The 17,917-nt window shown below is 50.4% G+C and overlaps 2 protein-coding genes across 2 annotated transcripts in view; one reads left to right on the top strand and one right to left on the bottom strand.

Moving 5' to 3' along the window:
- Positions 1 to 867: 867 nt before the first annotated feature.
- DNAH9 (dynein axonemal heavy chain 9) overlaps positions 868 to 17,917 on the bottom strand; it is a 266,848-nt gene continuing 249,798 nt past the window's right edge. Inside the window, 7 exon segments of the mRNA XM_032498821.1 lie at positions 868 to 1,186; positions 3,181 to 3,489; positions 3,491 to 3,571; positions 9,549 to 9,731; positions 13,892 to 14,062; positions 15,941 to 16,132; positions 17,310 to 17,501. Of these exon segments, the coding sequence (XP_032354712.1) occupies positions 959 to 1,186; positions 3,181 to 3,489; positions 3,491 to 3,571; positions 9,549 to 9,731; positions 13,892 to 14,062; positions 15,941 to 16,132; positions 17,310 to 17,501 (1,356 nt within the window). The 3' untranslated portion in view covers positions 868 to 958.
- Positions 4,234 to 6,933, top strand: LOC116669325 (voltage-dependent anion-selective channel protein 1-like). The gene is given in 1 exon segment (XM_032498819.1): positions 4,234 to 6,933. A coding segment is annotated over 1 exon segment (957 nt). The 5' UTR covers positions 4,234 to 5,132; the 3' UTR covers positions 6,090 to 6,933.

Genomic DNA, 17,917 nt, shown 5'->3' with positions numbered 1-17,917 from the left:
AACTCATTGAACCTGTAGAATTCTTTGGGCATCCAGTGAAAATCTGTTCCACAGAGGAAAATCGAGAAGCTTTTAGGTTAAAAGGCTTTAGGTGGAAGGTTTCTCCGTGGGCCCCTCTTAAATGATCTGAAGGCTGATAGAAATACAAGGAAACAGCCTACCTTGTTCGCAGTCTTGTCCTCAGTCACCAGTAGACGTTAGATGAGCGTTTGTTGAGTGGATGTGTGAATTAATGAAGGTCAAATGTTGCATGTGAACTTCCCCTTATCCTCTGGCGCAGTGATCAGCAAATATGGCCCACCGCCTGTTGTAGTAAGTGAAATCTTACTGCAACGTGACCACACCCGTTTGTTTATGTTTTGTCTGTGGCCCTTGGGGGCCACAGCAGCAGAGCTGAGCAGGCACAACAGAAACAATACTCCCTGCAAAGCCCACAATGCTTACCGTCTGACTCTTCACAGAGAAATTTGGTGACCCCCCGATCCAGAGTAACGTTTCTCAAACCACAGCGTGCCTACAGACCACCTGGGGAGCCTGTTAGAATGCAGACTGACTCATGGGTGATGCGGTGCTGCTGGGCCCCGGACCAGCCGGAACCAGAGCGCTGGGCGGAGGGCCTGCAGTGACGCCAGGGCAGGGCTCCCACGTCTGTGGCTCATCTCCCTCGGGCGCCTCATGACCGATTTTGACTCTGCAACACAAAGCCTGGACCAGACACGGTGGAGGAACAAACCACTTTATTAGGAGAGTTTCAGTGTCGTGAAATTCTCCGATTCCTAGGTCCACGCTCCTCGAGCTCAGCCTCATGATAGGTACTTCTCTCCGAGGTCCACCCCCAAATTCTTCAGAGCTATGAGTGTGCTTGATTTCTGACCCTTCTCTGTGTCTGTGCTCAGCCCTCCCCGACTCGTGGAGCCCAGCTCCAGCCCCGCTGCTTCCTCGGTGGCTCTGCAGGAAGCTAAATCTGGAGAAGCAAGGCCACGCCCGCCAGAACCCACTTAGATGGCTTCTCCTTTGTCTTGAGGTGGAAAGTCCACACGTAGGTGGGTCCCCGCTGAGGGGTCTTGTACACGGGGCAGGGATACACACCGCGGCTGTCCTGCTTGTCTGCGGGGACGGCCCTGAGGAGCATCACGGGCATGGGGGGCGCCAGCTCCTTCAGCTTTCCCTCTGCGATGATCCCGGCCTGGGGACAAGGACATGAGGACAGCTGGGGTCAGACCCGCGGCCCGGCCGGCCCCACGCCAAGCTGTCCCCTTCCGCGGCTGCCCGGCTGCTGCTTTTGTTGTGCCTGTGGCCTGTTGATTTTCAAGGCAGCCACAGAGTCGAGGAGGAGAGGATGGGAACAGAGTTAAAAGGCCACCAGACTTGCTCGTCTTACTGAGATCAGCCATTTTCCTTCACCAAACACTGCTTGAACGGCTGAGGGCCTTCAGTTAATTTCGAGAGTTCTGGAAAGGTTGATTCTGATCACTTGTGCTTTTGCCAGTGTTCTTGTTTTAAGGAAGAGAGGAATTTTGGACACCTATGGCCTTCCATTTTTGCCAAAATCTTTCTAGAATAGAACCTTTGAGAATAAGAACCCTTGGTGGGCAGGTGTTCATTTGGGGGAAGTTTTAAATTATTATTTAGAAACAACATGATGGGGAAAAAAATGGGAGGTGGTTGGAATCAGTACCCTCCCCCCATGGTGCCAGTGCTCCTCCTGCCGAGCTCCTTCCCTGCTTCCCTTTTTGCGTTTCTCTCGTTTTGGTGTTTTTGGTGTCCCAGCTCTGGCTCGTCCTAGGCTGCCCTGCACCTAACAGTCCATGTGTGATCACCACTGACAGAATCTTGTGCAAATGCCCAGCAGGGGAGAGGGAAGGAGGCTTCCTTCTCAGGGTTCAGGCTGCATGAATGCTGTCCCACTTTCCTGGCCTTTCTGTTGGCTCTTCATTGGTTCCCGAGGACCGTCATAACCAAAGCACCACAAACTCAGTGGCTTAAAACAACAGACAATTTTATTCACAGCCCTGGAGGCCAGAAGTCTTAAAAGGTAGGTGGGGCTGGTTCCTTCTGGAGGCTCCGAGGCAGAAGCGCCCTGTGCCTCTCTCCCAGTGTCTGGAGGCCGTGGCAGCCCTTGGCGTCCTGGGCTGGTAGAGGCATCATTCCAGTCTCTGCCTCCATCTCCATTCTCTTCTGTCTCCAACATGGCCTTGTTATAAGGACACCAAGCACTGGATTTAGGGCCTGTTCTACTCCAGTATGACCTCATCTTAATTACTTACATTTGTAAAGACCCCTTGTCAAATAAGGTCATATCTGGGGTTCTGTATTTTGAGGGGACACCAACCTGTACAGGTCTCTATGCATAATGATGTGGCCTTGTAGGATCTTCTAGATCTTCTAAAAGCTCCCCCCGTTCCTTTGCATTGACCGCTAGGAATAGTTCAGTGTTACCTGCCTAATGGGATATTTGACTGAGCAGTCCTTCCAGATCACGTGTGTTACGAATGTGCACTTGCTCCAGAGTTACCCATCCTCGTTCATGTCACTTATTGCAGCCATGTGTGCTTGTTTGCTAGTTCCCTATTGTTGACAAAACATCTTTTCTGATCTCATGCTGACTCAAGTGTTTATTGCCTTCACTCAGGAATCCATTCAAAGTGTCACTGTAAATGGTATCTGCTGGCTTCCCTTTGCTGACAGGTAGCAACGTCAAAAGCAGAAAGGACTCCTGGCTTCCAGGAGCTCCTGAGCAAGGGAGGCGGGCCAGGGCGGGGAGGTGATGGCCCAGGGCTCACAGCGCGGGGAGAGCGGACCCCAGCACTTTCTGAGCACCCCCTGCGCTCTAGGCACTGTTCTCAGCGGCTTGCCTATTAACTCATTTCATCCTCGCAGGAACTGTCTTTCCCCATTTAACAGTTGAGCAAACTGAGGTTTTCACAGGGTTAGTAAATGGCAGTGCTGGGCTTCAGATCCAGCCAGTCTGGCTCCAGAGCTGCTGCTTCTAACTATTCACTTAACTCTGCTCTCTGCACCACCTAGGGCTGCAGAGAGGATCTGACAGCCCTGAGGAAGGGTCTCGAGGTCGGAAGACTCCAGGGCATCCCTTAGCAATCACCCTTCATGGGGGGGGGGGGCGGAAACGCAGACGCAGTCAGCCCACGAGGGCGCCCTGCGGCTCATCCCAGGACTCACCTGCGCGTCCCAGCGTGCGCCTTCCATGAAGAGGCCGTGGACGTAGGCCCCTTCCCGAGGGGGGCTCCTGAGCTCCTCTCTGTTCCTCTTTGTCACGTCACACTGCAGGGCCACCTGGTCCAGGGGCCACCCGTTCTTGCGGGCCGTGGACTGCATGATGGCGGTCAGGAAGGACTGAGGGTTGAAGAAGCCCGTCAACCACACGGTGGAGGGCATCGCAAAGTCGCCTGTCCAGGCCTCCAGCTCCTTGACTCGGTTGAGCAGGTCCAAAAACCAGGCTGCCAGGCCTGCCGTGGAAGGGTAGGCCCTGCCTGGCCCAGGGCTCTGGCACTGTGTCTAGGTACAGGGCGCTCTGTAGGGTCTCCATGTCGCTGGTCATGGTCAGCTCCCCCTGAAGACAGAGGGGGCAAAGAGTGAGGGGCAGCAAGTCCCTGGAAACAACTGGCCTCAGGGATCTTTGGGTCTGTGGAAGGACAGGAGATGACTGCAGGGTGGGTGACATGGTGACTGTCCCTGTCTCATGCTTGATTTGCAAGGTGTGACTCGTAGAGGCTGGGGCTTCCATGCTCTCCCCGCTCCAGTGATACCAGAGCCTGCACCTCCCTACTGAGCAGGTACTTTAGGTCCACTGTGGGCCTCAAGCCACCGGTGGGCCCCCTACAATTCCACCCTGCCCTAAGGCCTGAGCTCCCCGGCCCTCCTCCAGCCTGTGCAGCCGCCCTGCGGGCTCTGCGGGCGGCTCAGAAACACAAGACGCCAAAGCCACGCTAAGTGAAGTCAGTCAGTCAGAGAAGGACGAGTGTCCTGTGGTATCACTCACATGTGGAATCTGAAACATGAGACAAATGAACTTGTTTAGGAAACAGAAACAGACTCAGAGACATAGAAAACAAGCTTATGGTTACTAAAGGGGAAAGCAGTGGGGGAAGGGTAAATGAGGAATTTGGGATTAGCAGATACAGGATATTTTACATAAAATAGATAAACAAGGTCCTACTGTACAGCACAGGGACTATATTCAATATCTTTTAATAACCTATAATGGAAGAGGAATCTGAAAAAGAATAGATGTGTAACTGAATCACTCTGCTGTACACCACAAACTAACACAACATTGTAAATCAACTACACTTCTATTTAAAAAAAAAAGTTCCCATCCCCAGATTCTGGGCTAGCCAGACTCCATCTAAGAGAGCACTGCCCAAGTCAAATATAATGCAAGTTGCAAGTGGGAGCCATGCATATAATTTAAAATTTTCTGGTAGCCACATTAAAAAAAGTAAAAAACAAAGATGAATTTAATTTTCATAACTGTATTATTTAACTTAATGGATTTAAAATGTTAAATATCACTTCAATATGTAATCAATATAAAAATTATTAGTAGGATATGTTCCCTTTTTTGTCTTGTATCTTTGAAATCTGTGTTTACTTTACACTAACAGCACATCTCTGTTTGGACTAGTCACATTTCAAGTGCTAACCTGTCATTGGTGGCTACCACGCTGGACAGTGTATAAGAATTTAGCTTCTCACGTAGTTTCTTTACATCAGCAGAGAATTTTCTGGGCAAGCTGCCATCAGTATATGGCCCCTTGAAAGTTACATCTAGCTGTAAAGGATTATAAAGGAATAAACTGGCATTTGAGAGTTTGGTACATCAGGCTTTTGTGCATTTGGTTAGTGGGAGTCAGCACCTCTGACCAGTCAGCTGTGGGATACTCGCAGGACCTGGTTCTTCACTGTGTAAGGCTGAGAGCTAGATGCCTCACCCTCTACTGAACTCCTCTCTGTGGGATTATGCTGTGGCCAGCAGACCTCTCCCAGGCGGCCACCTGGCCTTCCCCTCCCATTTCTCTGAGCTGTGAGCTCCCTCAGTCCTCAGGGGCTTGACGTTGGGTAGCAATACGGTTTCTCATCCAGCCAGTTATGAAAAAAATTCCTTATCGAAAATGTTAAGAGGCCCTGCCCTCGGCCCAGCCACTCACTCCGTTCCTCACGCTGCAGCCCCCGCCGTAGCTGCCGCGGAGCCCACTGCCACCGCTTCTGAGCAGAAGATGGCTGTGCCTCCCACATACGCTGATCTTGGCAAATCTGCCAGGGACGTCTTCACCAAGGGCTATGGATTTGGCTTAATAAAGCTTGATTTGAAAACAAAATCTGAGAATGGACTGGAATTTACAAGCTCAGGTTCAGCCAACACGGAGACCACCAAAGTGACAGGCAGTCTGGAAACCAAGTACAGATGGACCGAATATGGTCTGACGTTTATGGAGAAATGGAACACTGACAACACACTAGGCACGGAAATTACTGTGGAAGATCAGCTTGCACGTGGACTGAAGCTGACCTTCGATTCATCCTTCTCACCAAACACTGGGAAAAAAAATGCTAAAATCAAGACAGGGTACAAACGGGAGCACATCAACCTGGGCTGCGACGTGGATTTCGACATTGCTGGGCCCTCCATCCGGGGTGCTCTGGTGCTGGGCTATGAGGGCTGGCTGGCTGGCTACCAGATGAACTTTGAGACCGCGAAGTCTTGAGTGACCCAGAGCAACTTTATGGTTGGCTACAAGACCGATGAGTTCCAGCTTCACACTAATGTAAATGATGGGACAGAGTTTGGTGGCTCCATTTATCAGAAGGTGAACAAGAAGTTGGAGACTGCTGTTAACCTCGCCTGGACAGCAGGAAACAGTAACACTCGCTTCGGAATAGCAGCCAAGTACCAGATCGACCCTGATGCCTGCTTCTCGGCTAAAGTGAACAACTCCAGCCTGATAGGTTTAGGATACACTCAGACCCTAAAGCCAGGAATCAAACTGACACTGTCAGCTCTGCTGGATGGCAAGAATGTCAACGCTGGTGGACACAAGCTTGGTCTAGGACTGGAGTTTCAAGCATAAATGAATACTGTACAATCGTTTAATTTTAAACTATTTTGCAGCATAGCTACCTTCAGAATTTAGTGTACCTTTTAATGTTGTATGTCTGGGATGCAAGTATTGCTAAATATCATGTTAGACTCCCAGGGTAAAGATGATTCAGCTTTAGGGTGTTGCCCTTTCAAAGGTACAGAAGAAACGCAATTCTAAAAAAGGTCCTTTCAGCTGTAGACTTGGGGGGAACTTGCTGGCCCCTCTAGAGATGCCAGGTTTCTTTTTACCTAGAAATGGCTGCAAGTGGAAGCTGATAATTTGTAGGCACTTTGTAAATCCATATTGAGTAAATGAATGAAATTGTGACTTCCTGAGAATTGAACCTTGGTTTCCTACCCTAATTGAGGAGAGGCTCGTTGTTTGATGGTGTGTACAAACTAATCTGAAAGGGACTTTTTTAGACAGATCTTCATGGCCTGTTTCCACCCAGTCCATCACCTCTTTTACACCAAAAGTAGTCTGCAGGATGTGGTAGCTGTTTCTTTTGTGCCATTTTGGGGTGGAGAAGGTGGATGTGATGAAGCCAATAATTCAGGACTTAATTCCCTCTCATGTTGTGGTTTTTTTGCCATTGCACCAGAGTATGAAATAGCTTCTAAGAGTTCCAGCTGCAAGCTGGGAAGAGTCTCTGTGACTGTAATCACATGGTGACAGCACTCAAAATCTAAATCAGACTTCTGTTGTATTCTTGCCACTCAGTTTATTTTTTAGCAGTTTAATGGGTACATTTTAGAGTCTTCCATTTTGTGTGGAATTAGATCTTTCCCCTCAAATGCTGTAATTAACATCACTTAAAACTTGAATAAAATATTGAAAAAAAAATGTTAAGAGTATTGACTTTATGACTTAAAAAAAATTAGACATTGTCTAATATGGCACCCAGTCAGTGTGGGCAGAGCCTTTGGGTTTGCTTGTTCGATGTGCTGGGTAGTGTGAGATGCCCCGGGACCCCTGTGCACCACCTAAAAGAGTCCTAGAAACTTCAAGTGACTGTTGAAGAGAAAGAAAGAATCAGAAGGGAAGCCTCGCTCAGCATTTCCTCTCCTCCCAGGATGCCCATCTCCCTGCCGCGTTCCGCTGGGAGCTGGGAAGGGAGCGCCTCACCACTGCGGGTGTCAGACGCGGTCCAGGGAGGCCCTCAAGTCTCCCGCATGTGCCAGGCCATCCTGTGAGCCCCCCCTGTTCAAGTCACTCCCTGCAGCCATTTCGTCTCCAACTCTCCTCTCCTGCCGGCCCAGCTTAACCTGCTTAACCTCTTCCCCAGACTTAGAAGCGCCCACTCCTCTGACCTCTGCCGCCACCCCTGCACCTTCGCTGTTCCCGGGCTACCCCTGTGCATCTTTCCTTCTACCCGCCTGCCTTAATGCTGCTTCACAAACTCGTCTCACTGCAGGAACTACCTGGCTGCTGGTTAAAAATACAGGTTTCCAGACCCAGCACCAGAGGTGGGTGGAGCTGGAGGAAGGAGACAGGAGAAAGCCCCCGGGGAAACTGATGACCAGGCCAGTTTGGGGACCTGTCCTAATGAGACTAGGTTTTCAGGACAGCGTTTTTAAGTGGAGATCGCTCTGTCTGTCCCCTAGCTCACGGCAGGGCTAGGAGGAAAAGGCAACGTACGGTTGTCCTGACTGCTTCTGGGTCAATGTTGTCAGCAGAAGTCACCTTTTGAAGTTCACCACATCAGTCTTACTCTCTTAAGTTGACCTCTGCTCCAGCCAAAGCAAGTGAAAACCCTCAGAACAGGCTTAGGGTTCCTCTGCTTGGAACTTCTAAAACATTCTTCTTATCACTCAGCTGTCATAACCCTACCCTTCCTCTAAAGGCCCCTCGATGCCACTTCTCTGGGGCCATCCCTGACCCCACATACTTGTTTCTCCTGTCTTCTCCCACCTCTGTCTATGTGGCACGTAATCAACCCTGCCTTGTGTTACGATCTGTCTATGTGCTGGTCTTCCTGCCAGGCTGTCAGTCCGGAAGGACAGTCTCCGTGGCATCCTTCGGCACCCAGCGCCGAGACTTGCCCAGCTTCCTCGTCAGTCAACACTGCCTGAGCGAGACTGCAAGCCAAGAGCAAGTCCCTGCCCACCCCCTTCGTCTTCGCCCAGGCCCGTTCTGGGTGTGTGGACATCCAACCGCAGTGAAGGCTCTTGGAAGAAAAGTGAGTAAATGAATCAGAAGTTGAATGGGTAGAGACTGCACCGAACAGCATGGATTGAGTGAGCTAAGACGGCAGCAGAGCAAGTCAAGGCCATCATTAATCCACACCTCGAACTTCAGGAACGGAGCTGCGGAAACTGACAGGCCAGGGCCTTGCTTGCATCTGAGATTGTTCTACCGAACTCTGTACTTCATTGGATTCCAAGCTGGTGCGTAATTCAGAAACATTACCAAACACCGTGAGTCTTCAGCATCCCTTCCTGTCTCTCCTTCCTCCTCATTTGCGACTGCCAGATAACGCGCTCACAGCTGTCTCTCCTCCGCCCGCGTGACCGCGGCCACAGAGCTCCAAGGCCAGACACGAGGGTGGCAGGGCCACAGCCCCGGACATCTGTCTACGACAGAACTGGGTTCTCACCTTCTCTCTGCCTGGGCCTGCAGCTCTTTTACCGCTGGTGTCAACTGTCAACAGTTACCATCCTCAGCTTCCAACAGCCACAGGACCTCCCACTTACCTGTCATCCAGGTGAACGGTTATTTAACTGCACTTGTCTGTTAGACTCTGCTGGAAACTTGGAGGAATTATCTTACGGTGAATCAAGTGGATGTGTTTACATAATTGGCGGTAAAAATAATAGACACTTCCACTGCTCATGAGAAACGTCAGAGCTTGTGCAGTGTCCTGGGTCTTTCAGATAAATGAGAGATTGTAAGACTAGAATTCTTTCCTCTGATGGGCAGAAATAATAGTGCTGGGGTACTTGCCACGTGCCAGGCATTGTCCTAAACGTTCTGTGCAAATCGCTTTCTTTAATCCTTCCCAAAGCCCTGTGAAGAGGACCAGTCTCCCTGTTTCACAGGTGACAAAAATGAGACTCAGGGAGACTTGAGTCACCCAAGGCCGCACAGCGGGGGCATGGTAGAGCTGGGAGGTGGTCCCATAAAGGCCTAGGACCTCTCCGCAGCAGCACACACTTCTGCCTCCCGTGAAAGCGACTGCACTCGTGTCAGTGGACGACACAGGTATCAGACTCGCCTTCTGCTGGCGCTCAGCGCGCAGGCTCCCGGGCAGCTGCCAGCCGGAGCTCGCTGGGCCTGTGCAGACGCAGGCTTCCGGGCTGTGCCTGACACTCCCTGCAGCCCGGCTGGACTCCGCTGCCTGGGACTGACACCTTCCTGGGCAGTGAGACTGCAGCAGGAGCACCACTGCCCTCCCACGAGGGAGTCGGCTGGCTGTGCCCTCCCTCCCCCTGCCCCGCCCCCACCCACCTTTAATCCGAGGTCCAGCTCCCTCAGTGAGCGCTGCATCTCCCTGGTGAGGACGTTCATCCGCTCACACTCCTGCAGGGTAACCACCACGTAGGGGGTGCGCTCCTCCACTCTGGCCATCAGCTCTGGGATGTTAAACTCGTCTGTCACCCGCTCCAGTATTTCTTCCAGGAGGGCCTTGACCTGCCCCACAATAGGAAACAGAGGGTTAAGAAGGGGCTCGACTTCTCCAGAAGGACTCCATTCCCCTGCGATCTGGCACTGAAGACGCCAGTCATCCAGGCCCTGGGCACACTGGCCTGCCTGCTGAGGTCAGCTGGGTCAGAGGCTGAGGCCCAGCCACAGCATGGCCTCCCCAGAGGCTGGCCAGCTCCCTGTGACTTGTTTGACCAGCTTAAAAAGATAAACACGGAAGCCTTTCCAAGAATTGGGAGTTGAAAACCACAGAGACTGACCCTGTTAGCTGTGGAAAACAAGCTAGCAAGGCACAGGACGGACTTGGGCCTGGGTGGTCATTTTGGGCCGTAGGAAGCTGCAGGGCTGGGCAGCAGTGCTGAACATATATATAAATATTCCATTCTGAGTTTCCGTGAGGCTGCACTGAGGTTCCTGTCCTTGGTCCTGGAAGACGTGTCCCCATCGATCATGTAAACCTGCCCCCCAACTCCAGGAACCCCTTCACCACACACACTCAGCTAATCAGACCAGGGGAACGGGAGCCATCCGGGTCTCTTTCCTGGAAAATTGGAATTGAGGCACTGAGATACTGGGCTGTTTTGGGGACAAGCACCAGGAGGCTGAGTCTGCTGTTGAGGAATAAATGAGTAAGCCCAGGAGGTCTGTCGGCAGAGAGAGAAAAATGAGGACGTGCAGACTTCAGAGAACACGTGGCCAGCAGAGAGGGATGGAGTGGGGGAGAGGGAGCCAGTGAGCCAGCGCCAGGCCCTCCTGGCATCGGGAGAGCTGCTGGACGCGGGGGGTGGACGCTATTAATTTTGTCCGTTAAACTCACCCCCCTTCTTCTCATAGCAGGCCCCATCTCCTCGTGTGAAATCACCTCTTCCCACCGTTCTGGGGTACAGCCACCGCGCCCCGCCCTCCCACGGCTCAGACAGGCCAATCAGATGACCTCTCCCAAGAGCCTGAAAACTGAGCCTCAAGCCCAGGATTCAGGCGGGGTGGTGGCAGGAAGGGCCCTAAAAGGATGGTTTACTCTTTCTCCTTGGGACGCCTGAGCCACTGTGCTTTCCACCCTTTCTTAGGTGGATTCCTTTGATCTAGTGAGCTACTTCTTGCCCATTTCAGCTAAATTGGTCTCTGCTGCTTGCAACCAAAGGACACTGACTGAGTTGATACAGCTCTGTTATGTATTACCTGTGTGAATTTAAGCAAGTCATTTAGGCCTCCATTTTCTCGTCTCTAAATATTTCCGAGGGTGCCTCTCTCCACGGCCCCCTCCCCCGCCAACCCCCAGGGCTGGTGAGAAGATCAAATCAGAAGAGGTGATGAGTGTGGCAGCATCTGAGAGCCAGAAAGAACTCTATAAATGTGCAGGATTATTAATATTCACTTTGCCCTGCATTGTTAACAGACAATACATTCTCTAGGAAAAGAGCTGATATTAGAAAAAAGAAAGTAAAAACTCATCACCCTGCCACAAATGGGTCTCCGGTGCTGTCAAAGTGAAAACTGGAATGGAATTTTAATGGTACCTGGAAGTCGCTACTGGAGCAGAAGGACAAATGGCTAAAATTGTATGGCACTTCTGTCTGGGGCTGAGTTTGGAGAAACAGCCCTGTATCAGTAAGCTGCCGTGGGGACATGACTCACAAAGAGGTGAGAAGACAGTCTGGGGGTGTGACCGTGGGGAACCAGTTCTAGTCTGTCACTGATCAGGCTGTAGAGGGTTAGAAGCAGATCCACAGACATAAAGAGGACCCTTCCGATGGGAGGAACAGGTCCCAAGGGAGGTGGACTACTCTGTTTCCACAAGCAAACACCTCTGCCTTTTTTTCCCTTTTGGAAAAGTAATAAATACTTATCATAAAAATGTAAATACTACAGATTTCTCTGATTTCAGAAGCAAAATCCTCCCACAATGTTGCCTCTTCCCTTAAAGGGGGAGAAAGCCCGACTGTCAGTTATTTGGTTTATAATTTCTGCAGGTGCCCTTCAATGCATATAACCCCATCCACCCATCCATCCTCGTATTTACCGTGTCTGCCGTGTCTTCCTTCCTACCCCCTCCCTCCACACCCCCTTGTCTTGCTTTCTGTCACTGATGGAATCATACTGCACATAGCTTTTTCACCTAGTGATAGATCTTGGACGCAGTCCCTTGTTAGTACATACGGATTTACCTTTTTAACAGTATGTGTTATCTCACTGTTTCAGTATACCATAATTTACTGAGTCATTGCTGTATTGATGGGTATTTGGTCTGCTTATCATTTCTACTGCTACAAACAATCCTGAAATAAAGAAATGTATCATAAAATCTGTGCCCTTTTGAGTGTTTCCACTGGCTGAATTCCTAGGAATAGACTTATGAGTAAAATATACGAACATTTTAAATTTTAGTAGCTATTGTCAAATTGTTCTATAATTTAAGACTCTACTAACAGAGATGAGTGTGTTTTCTTACGCCTTCACCGCTGGATATCACCACACTTAAAACTTTTTACCCTTGTGTGAAAAATAGTATTTCTTGTAACTTCATTTAGTTATGAGTGACATTGAGAATGTTTTACTATTTTTATCAGCCATTTGTATTATTACCTGGGTTTCTTTTGTGTCTTTCTTCTCTTTCGTCTTCTCTCCCCTTTTTCCACATGTAAGAACTCTGTATATTAGCAAAACCTGCCCACTTCCTGGTATCTGTGTTGCAAATAGGTTCTCCTAGTTTGGCAAGTGATCACAGTTCATTCGTCTCTGACACACGCACACACACACACACACACACAAAATTTTTTGAATTAGTTGGAAGAAGAAGATAAGGAAATTACAAGAGCTAGAAGCTTCTTTGAATGTTGCCTAAAGAATCCTAAGTCTGTTACTTATACAGTCCCAGCCTCTTTGTTTCTAAGCTAGGAACATTTTTCATACCAGGTGGTTTGGATTCTGGGCAACATAAAATTTCTTCTCTTCCTTTTGTTCTCAAATTACATCCTATGCGTCAAATAGTAAAACAGCCTTAGCAGGACTGAGAGCCAGCTTCTCAAAAAAGGCTCACCTGCATCATCGCTGGACTGCAAGTCCCTGGGCCTAACCCCGGACCCCAGAATCGAAGTTTCATGCTCCCTAGTCCATTTTGAGGCATATTAAAAATTGAAAATTATTTTAATGACACCACTCCATACCTTTAAACAAACGCTCAGCCCCTTAACTACCAGTCTGTTTGTTTTCCTAAAATCAATCTCTGGAGCCTGAAAGTTGGGTATCTCCCCAGGTTTCCTAACCTTTAGTCTTCCAAGGATGTTTCCTCTTAATTATGAGGAATCTCTAACCAAACGAATCCGGGCAGTAAGTACTGAAGAAGGCACATCTGTTGGAAGTCCAACTGGCTTGTTTAAGGAAGGGCTTCACAGGGAGGTTCCACTGTTTTTTGAGGGGAGGGTAGGCACTGGGGATTGAACCCAGGACCTGGAGCATGCTAAGCACACCATCTACCACTGAGCCATACCCTCCCCCCTTGAACACATTCCTTTCCTGCCCTCTGGTCACCCTAAACCCGTACCTCACCCTCCGCTGCCTTTCTACTCCACAGACCCCCTTCACCTTCCTCAAGTTTCAGGAAGTTCCTGTGTTTAGTGTTTAGTAGCACCTGACGTGTGTGTCAGTAGACTCTCGGACTAAATGTCATTCACACAAAGAGACAGCATTTTTGTCTTAAAGAGTAACAGGTTCATTCACAGGAGCATCTAGTTGTGGAATGAAGGTGGGGGGTGGGGGGTTGGGGGTTTTTAGGAACAGCTCCCCACGCATCATTACTTACTTTGCTAAGGAATCCTGAGGTCAGTTTCACGGTTCCCAAACCATGATTTTTCAGCCCTGCCCTTTCTTCATGTTGGCAGACAAGTGGAGTAAAACCTGCCTTAGAGCGGACGAGCAAAGCACTGACCCACCCGGCCGCGGGGACGCCCCACGGTGTAACCCGAAGGTCCGCGCGGTCACATGACAGGCGTGAGGCCCTCGTGGGTGAAGGCTCAGCTCATCGGGGCTGGACCAGCTGTGCGCCAGGGAAGATGTGCGCCCTGCATTCTGCGCTATGTACCCTATCCCGGCCGGCGGGAGGAGGGGTGCCCTCTGCCCCCCAGAACATCTTGGACAGCCCCTCCATCTACCTTTTCTTCTCTGGTGGCCCCGGCTCCGTCTCCGGCCTGGCTGTCCCGGGGCTGCAGCTCCAGCACCGTGCGAAAGAGCTTCTCCGACGTCTGGGTCAGGAAGCCGACCTCTGCATTTGGGTGCAGGCCATAGAGATACGGCGACTCCGGGGGCAGCTGCGCATCGATGTACTGAAAGTCAAGGACACGCTCCCTGACAAGTCCGCTGGAAGGAGCGCCCGTCTCCCCCCTGGCTGGTCCTCTGCAGGGGCTCAGAGCGGGCTTCGGCACCAGGGCCCCTTGGGCCCTGCAGGTGGACTCGGCTCCCCAGGGCTGGACCACAACAGCACACGCTCAGCCCATCAGTGCGTATCTCACGATGTCCATTTTTGTATCCCGGATCCGTTTTCCACAAGTTCCACATTCGAGAGACCATTTTTTTTTTCTGGAAACTTAGCTGACTTTATATCTATCTCCCATTGCACCTCCTCTCTGAGCTCCCTGAAGTATACCTGCCCCTCCACACAGAGGGGGACTTCTAGGAGTCTGTCAGAAATACTTATCCTGCCTGGAAATTTCACCCAGCCCTCCCCACTTAAGTCGCTTTTCTCTCCCCTCTGTTTCTCTAAGTCAGGGATGATAAACCCAAACGCGAACACAGGAGCATGTATGCAGAATAAATGTGCGAATCCTGCTGTAGGATGAGGTGAGCTTTGCTTCAAGTTCCCTTACCTGACAGAAAGCATTTGAATTAAAAAAAAAAAAAAGTAAAACAGTGTGGCACAGAAATAACACATCTCTGTGGTCAGTTACAGGGGGCTGCCTCTGCCATCCCTAAAAAACCCTGCCCACTGTCTAAGGTTCACTTCCTTCTCCGAATGTCCACTGAGTCCTCTTACCATTCTCTCCATTACAGCGAGAAAACACCCCACAATTTTAGCTCCTAATTTGACTCTGATGATTTCCTGATGTTAGTAACATCTGGTCTAAGTCAAAGATGCATCCTTCCTTAAAGGCAAATTTGGTGTTTATTTTTGCATTTCTTCCAGTGCCCAGAACACTCCCGGACTCTTGGCAGGGGCCCTATACTGCGGCTACTGACTCGCGGGTTAAAGAGAGGTGTGAAGGAAAGGGAAAGCTACCTCAGTTGTTTGGACGTTGGTAAACCATGTTACTGTCGCCCGGCACCCGCTCCAGCCTCTTGTCAAACTGCTCCACAGACAGTAGGGGGCGCTCTTGCACAATTTTCCTGGCCAAAGCTCCAAAGTGTTTATTTTAAAAATTCTTTTTGTTTCAAGAGTCTTATTTTTAATTTCTTCTCATAGGCCGTTTTTCTGGATTGAATGACTTTTAAGACTTACCTTCTTAAATTTTAGAAATTAAAAAAAATTTTTAAAGCTTGTAGTTAATGTTCCTATGACCAGTACTCCCCTTCAGTTTGGTATTCCAAGAGTTCTATTCAAGGCATGTTCAAAAGTCAAGCAACAAAAAAGCTTTCTTTTTAAACTGTCTCTTAATACATTTCCATTTCAGGCTAACTAGGCATGGCTGAAGTAACAAATGAAAACCCAAAGTGGTAGTATGAGAAAGCTCCCTACGAGTGTTTGCTTGGCGCGTGTACATGCATCTGTGTTCACAGCAACCAAGCGAGAACAGGAGGGGCGAGCGACCTGTCCCCAAGGCCACGAACCTCTGGAGATATTCAGATTCACTGATACACACTTTACCAAAAGTTGGCTAAGTTCTTACCTGAAGTTTTGCTCCTAATGGTTTTATCAATATCCTGAATGAAAACAATCAAATAGATGCCCCAGACATTGTAGAAAAGAGCGACAATTATTGAACCGAACATCAAGAATAAAAAAAAAGATCTCAAAAGTTCAATTTTGTCATTAATTTGAGGCTAGAAATCCTATAGCTCTCAAACTGAACAGGCTGAGAGCCACACTCGATGTGAGCTCAGCTCTTTAAGCTGCTCTTCCCTGGCCCTGTGTGAGCATCTCCCGTCCTGCGGGGCAGCATGGAAGGAAGACCCAGGTCCCGCGTGATGAGGGAAGCGCGGAGCCCTACCTGATGGTAACCACTGTAGTCCATGTTGCCTGGCAGTGGGAACCCTGGGGCCAGAGACAGCTCTCCTCCCAGCATTTCTGGTTTAATGAATTCCTCCAGGTAGGCTCTGCAGAGCCTCCTGTCCCAGTCGTCAGTGATGTGGCCTCCGTACATGATCTCTCCAAACAGGTAGCGCAAGTCATCATAGGGCACCTGAAGAGACGGGGAAGGAGAGGTCTCCACACCGGCCCCAGGGCCGGCCCGATATGCAGGCAGAGCGGACGCCAAGGGATGGGATGGTTCCTGAGATGAGGAGCAAGGCCTTATTCACCTGCGTACCCCTGGGCCCCAGCAGGGTCAGGCCCGTGTAGGAGCTCAAGAACTGCTTGAGGAATTACATCAAAGAGCCAGAAGAGGTAAGGCACCAAGGCTCTCGCACACAAGCCTTTCCTCTTTCATGGTCACTAACTGTGGCGATGAAGTCAGGCTCGACCTGCGAGTCCTTTAAATCCGCCAGTGTCAAATGGAGGGCAGCAGGAACAGGTACTTTTCTAATTCCTTGCCGTTAATTAGCATATTAATTAATAGTCTCTTTGGAAAGTTCAAAGTGAATGAAATACAGCACACAAGCTTATGCGTGTTGAAGTGAGAGAGGGAAGCCACCGGGACAAGGCCATGTGGCCGCGCAGCAGGTGAAGGGACGATGTGTTGCGTGTGGGCTCCCCGGGACCCTGGAGCTGGAGGCAGAGGCATCACTCCTGGTCGGTTCATTTTCCCCAAAAGGAAGAGAGAGTGGCCTTGCAGATGCTGTGTTTGGTCCACGAACCGGAAAGGCTTAATGGTGTGAACATTCCCTTAAATGGAGGAGCACGGATTGTTAGTGTAAGGGTTATTTTTGTTTTGTTTTGTTTTTAATGGAGAGAACAGAGAATAATGGAGGCCAGGTGCAGCAGGAGTTTGGTTTCCTTAACTTTGGCAAGACCATACTGACGTGAGGAGCCACATACACCACCAGAAGGTGTGGATCCTTGCAGAATTAAACCGGGAACCTGTACCAGTGAGTGTGGGTCTCTTCCTGCCAGCACAGCCCCCTGCAATGGTGGGAGCGCGCGGGGTGGCTGGGGGGCCTTAGGAGGGCGCCACTTGGAAGAGCTCACACGGGACTGAGTCACTAGTTTGGTGTCCTGAGCTTCCCTGGCCCTCCCCTCACCGCGGTACTCACTTCTCAGCCTCACGCTGGTCCTGGGGTTGGCCACCAGGCTAAATTCAGCGCTTCCTCTCTCCATCTGGGGAGGGTGGAGACCTTCCCCAGTGAACTGCCCCTTTCTTCCTGTGCTGACGCCGCGTCATCCCCCTCAGAGGTGCCCTCTTGACCTGCTGGACACTTTACCTTTGCGTTGGCCTCCAGGAGGTTGTAAAGCACGTTCACGGAGATGGTGAGGTCCCCAGTGCTGAAGGGGTAGGAATGATTCCACCCCTGGGGCCCAAACTTTCGTCTTTCTGCCACCACAGCGTGAAAGTAACAAAGTGCAAAGAGGATGCTCTTAAACTCCGTCTCCCGGGAACACATCTCCAGGGTGTCCTGAAAGGAAGTGTCGCCTCGATGTTAGAACAGAGCTGCTGTGACGCAGGGCAGGCCAGGGCGTGGGTTAGGATGGCGTGGTTGCTTTGTCCTGGTGGGGTTTGAGCTCCAGCTGCACTGGGGGTTGTGTTGTGGGTAGGCATGGAGTCAGGTCTGAGGAGACCTTACAGAGGGGCTGGGGGTTAGTTTGGAATCAGAGCTGAGGTTTAGATTCAGCTTATAAAGGGGTTTGGTCTTCAGTTAAAGTTCGCACATATGGACGTGCTAATTAGGCTCCTGAGCACAGCTAATGGGAAGCAGGGGAGTGGGCCCCGGGAGTGGTGTGTTGGTCATGTTAACGTCACTCTGCGTGGGGTGTGGGTGGGGTTCCCATCGCATGGGCTCTGACTTCTCTCCTTCCCACCATGTTTTTCCTG

This window comes from Camelus ferus, chromosome 16, assembly GCF_009834535.1.
Source record: "Camelus ferus isolate YT-003-E chromosome 16, BCGSAC_Cfer_1.0, whole genome shotgun sequence".
In the NCBI taxonomy this organism is placed as follows: Eukaryota; Metazoa; Chordata; class Mammalia; order Artiodactyla; family Camelidae; genus Camelus; species Camelus ferus.
This window is presented reverse-complemented; position numbering and strand designations above follow the sequence as displayed.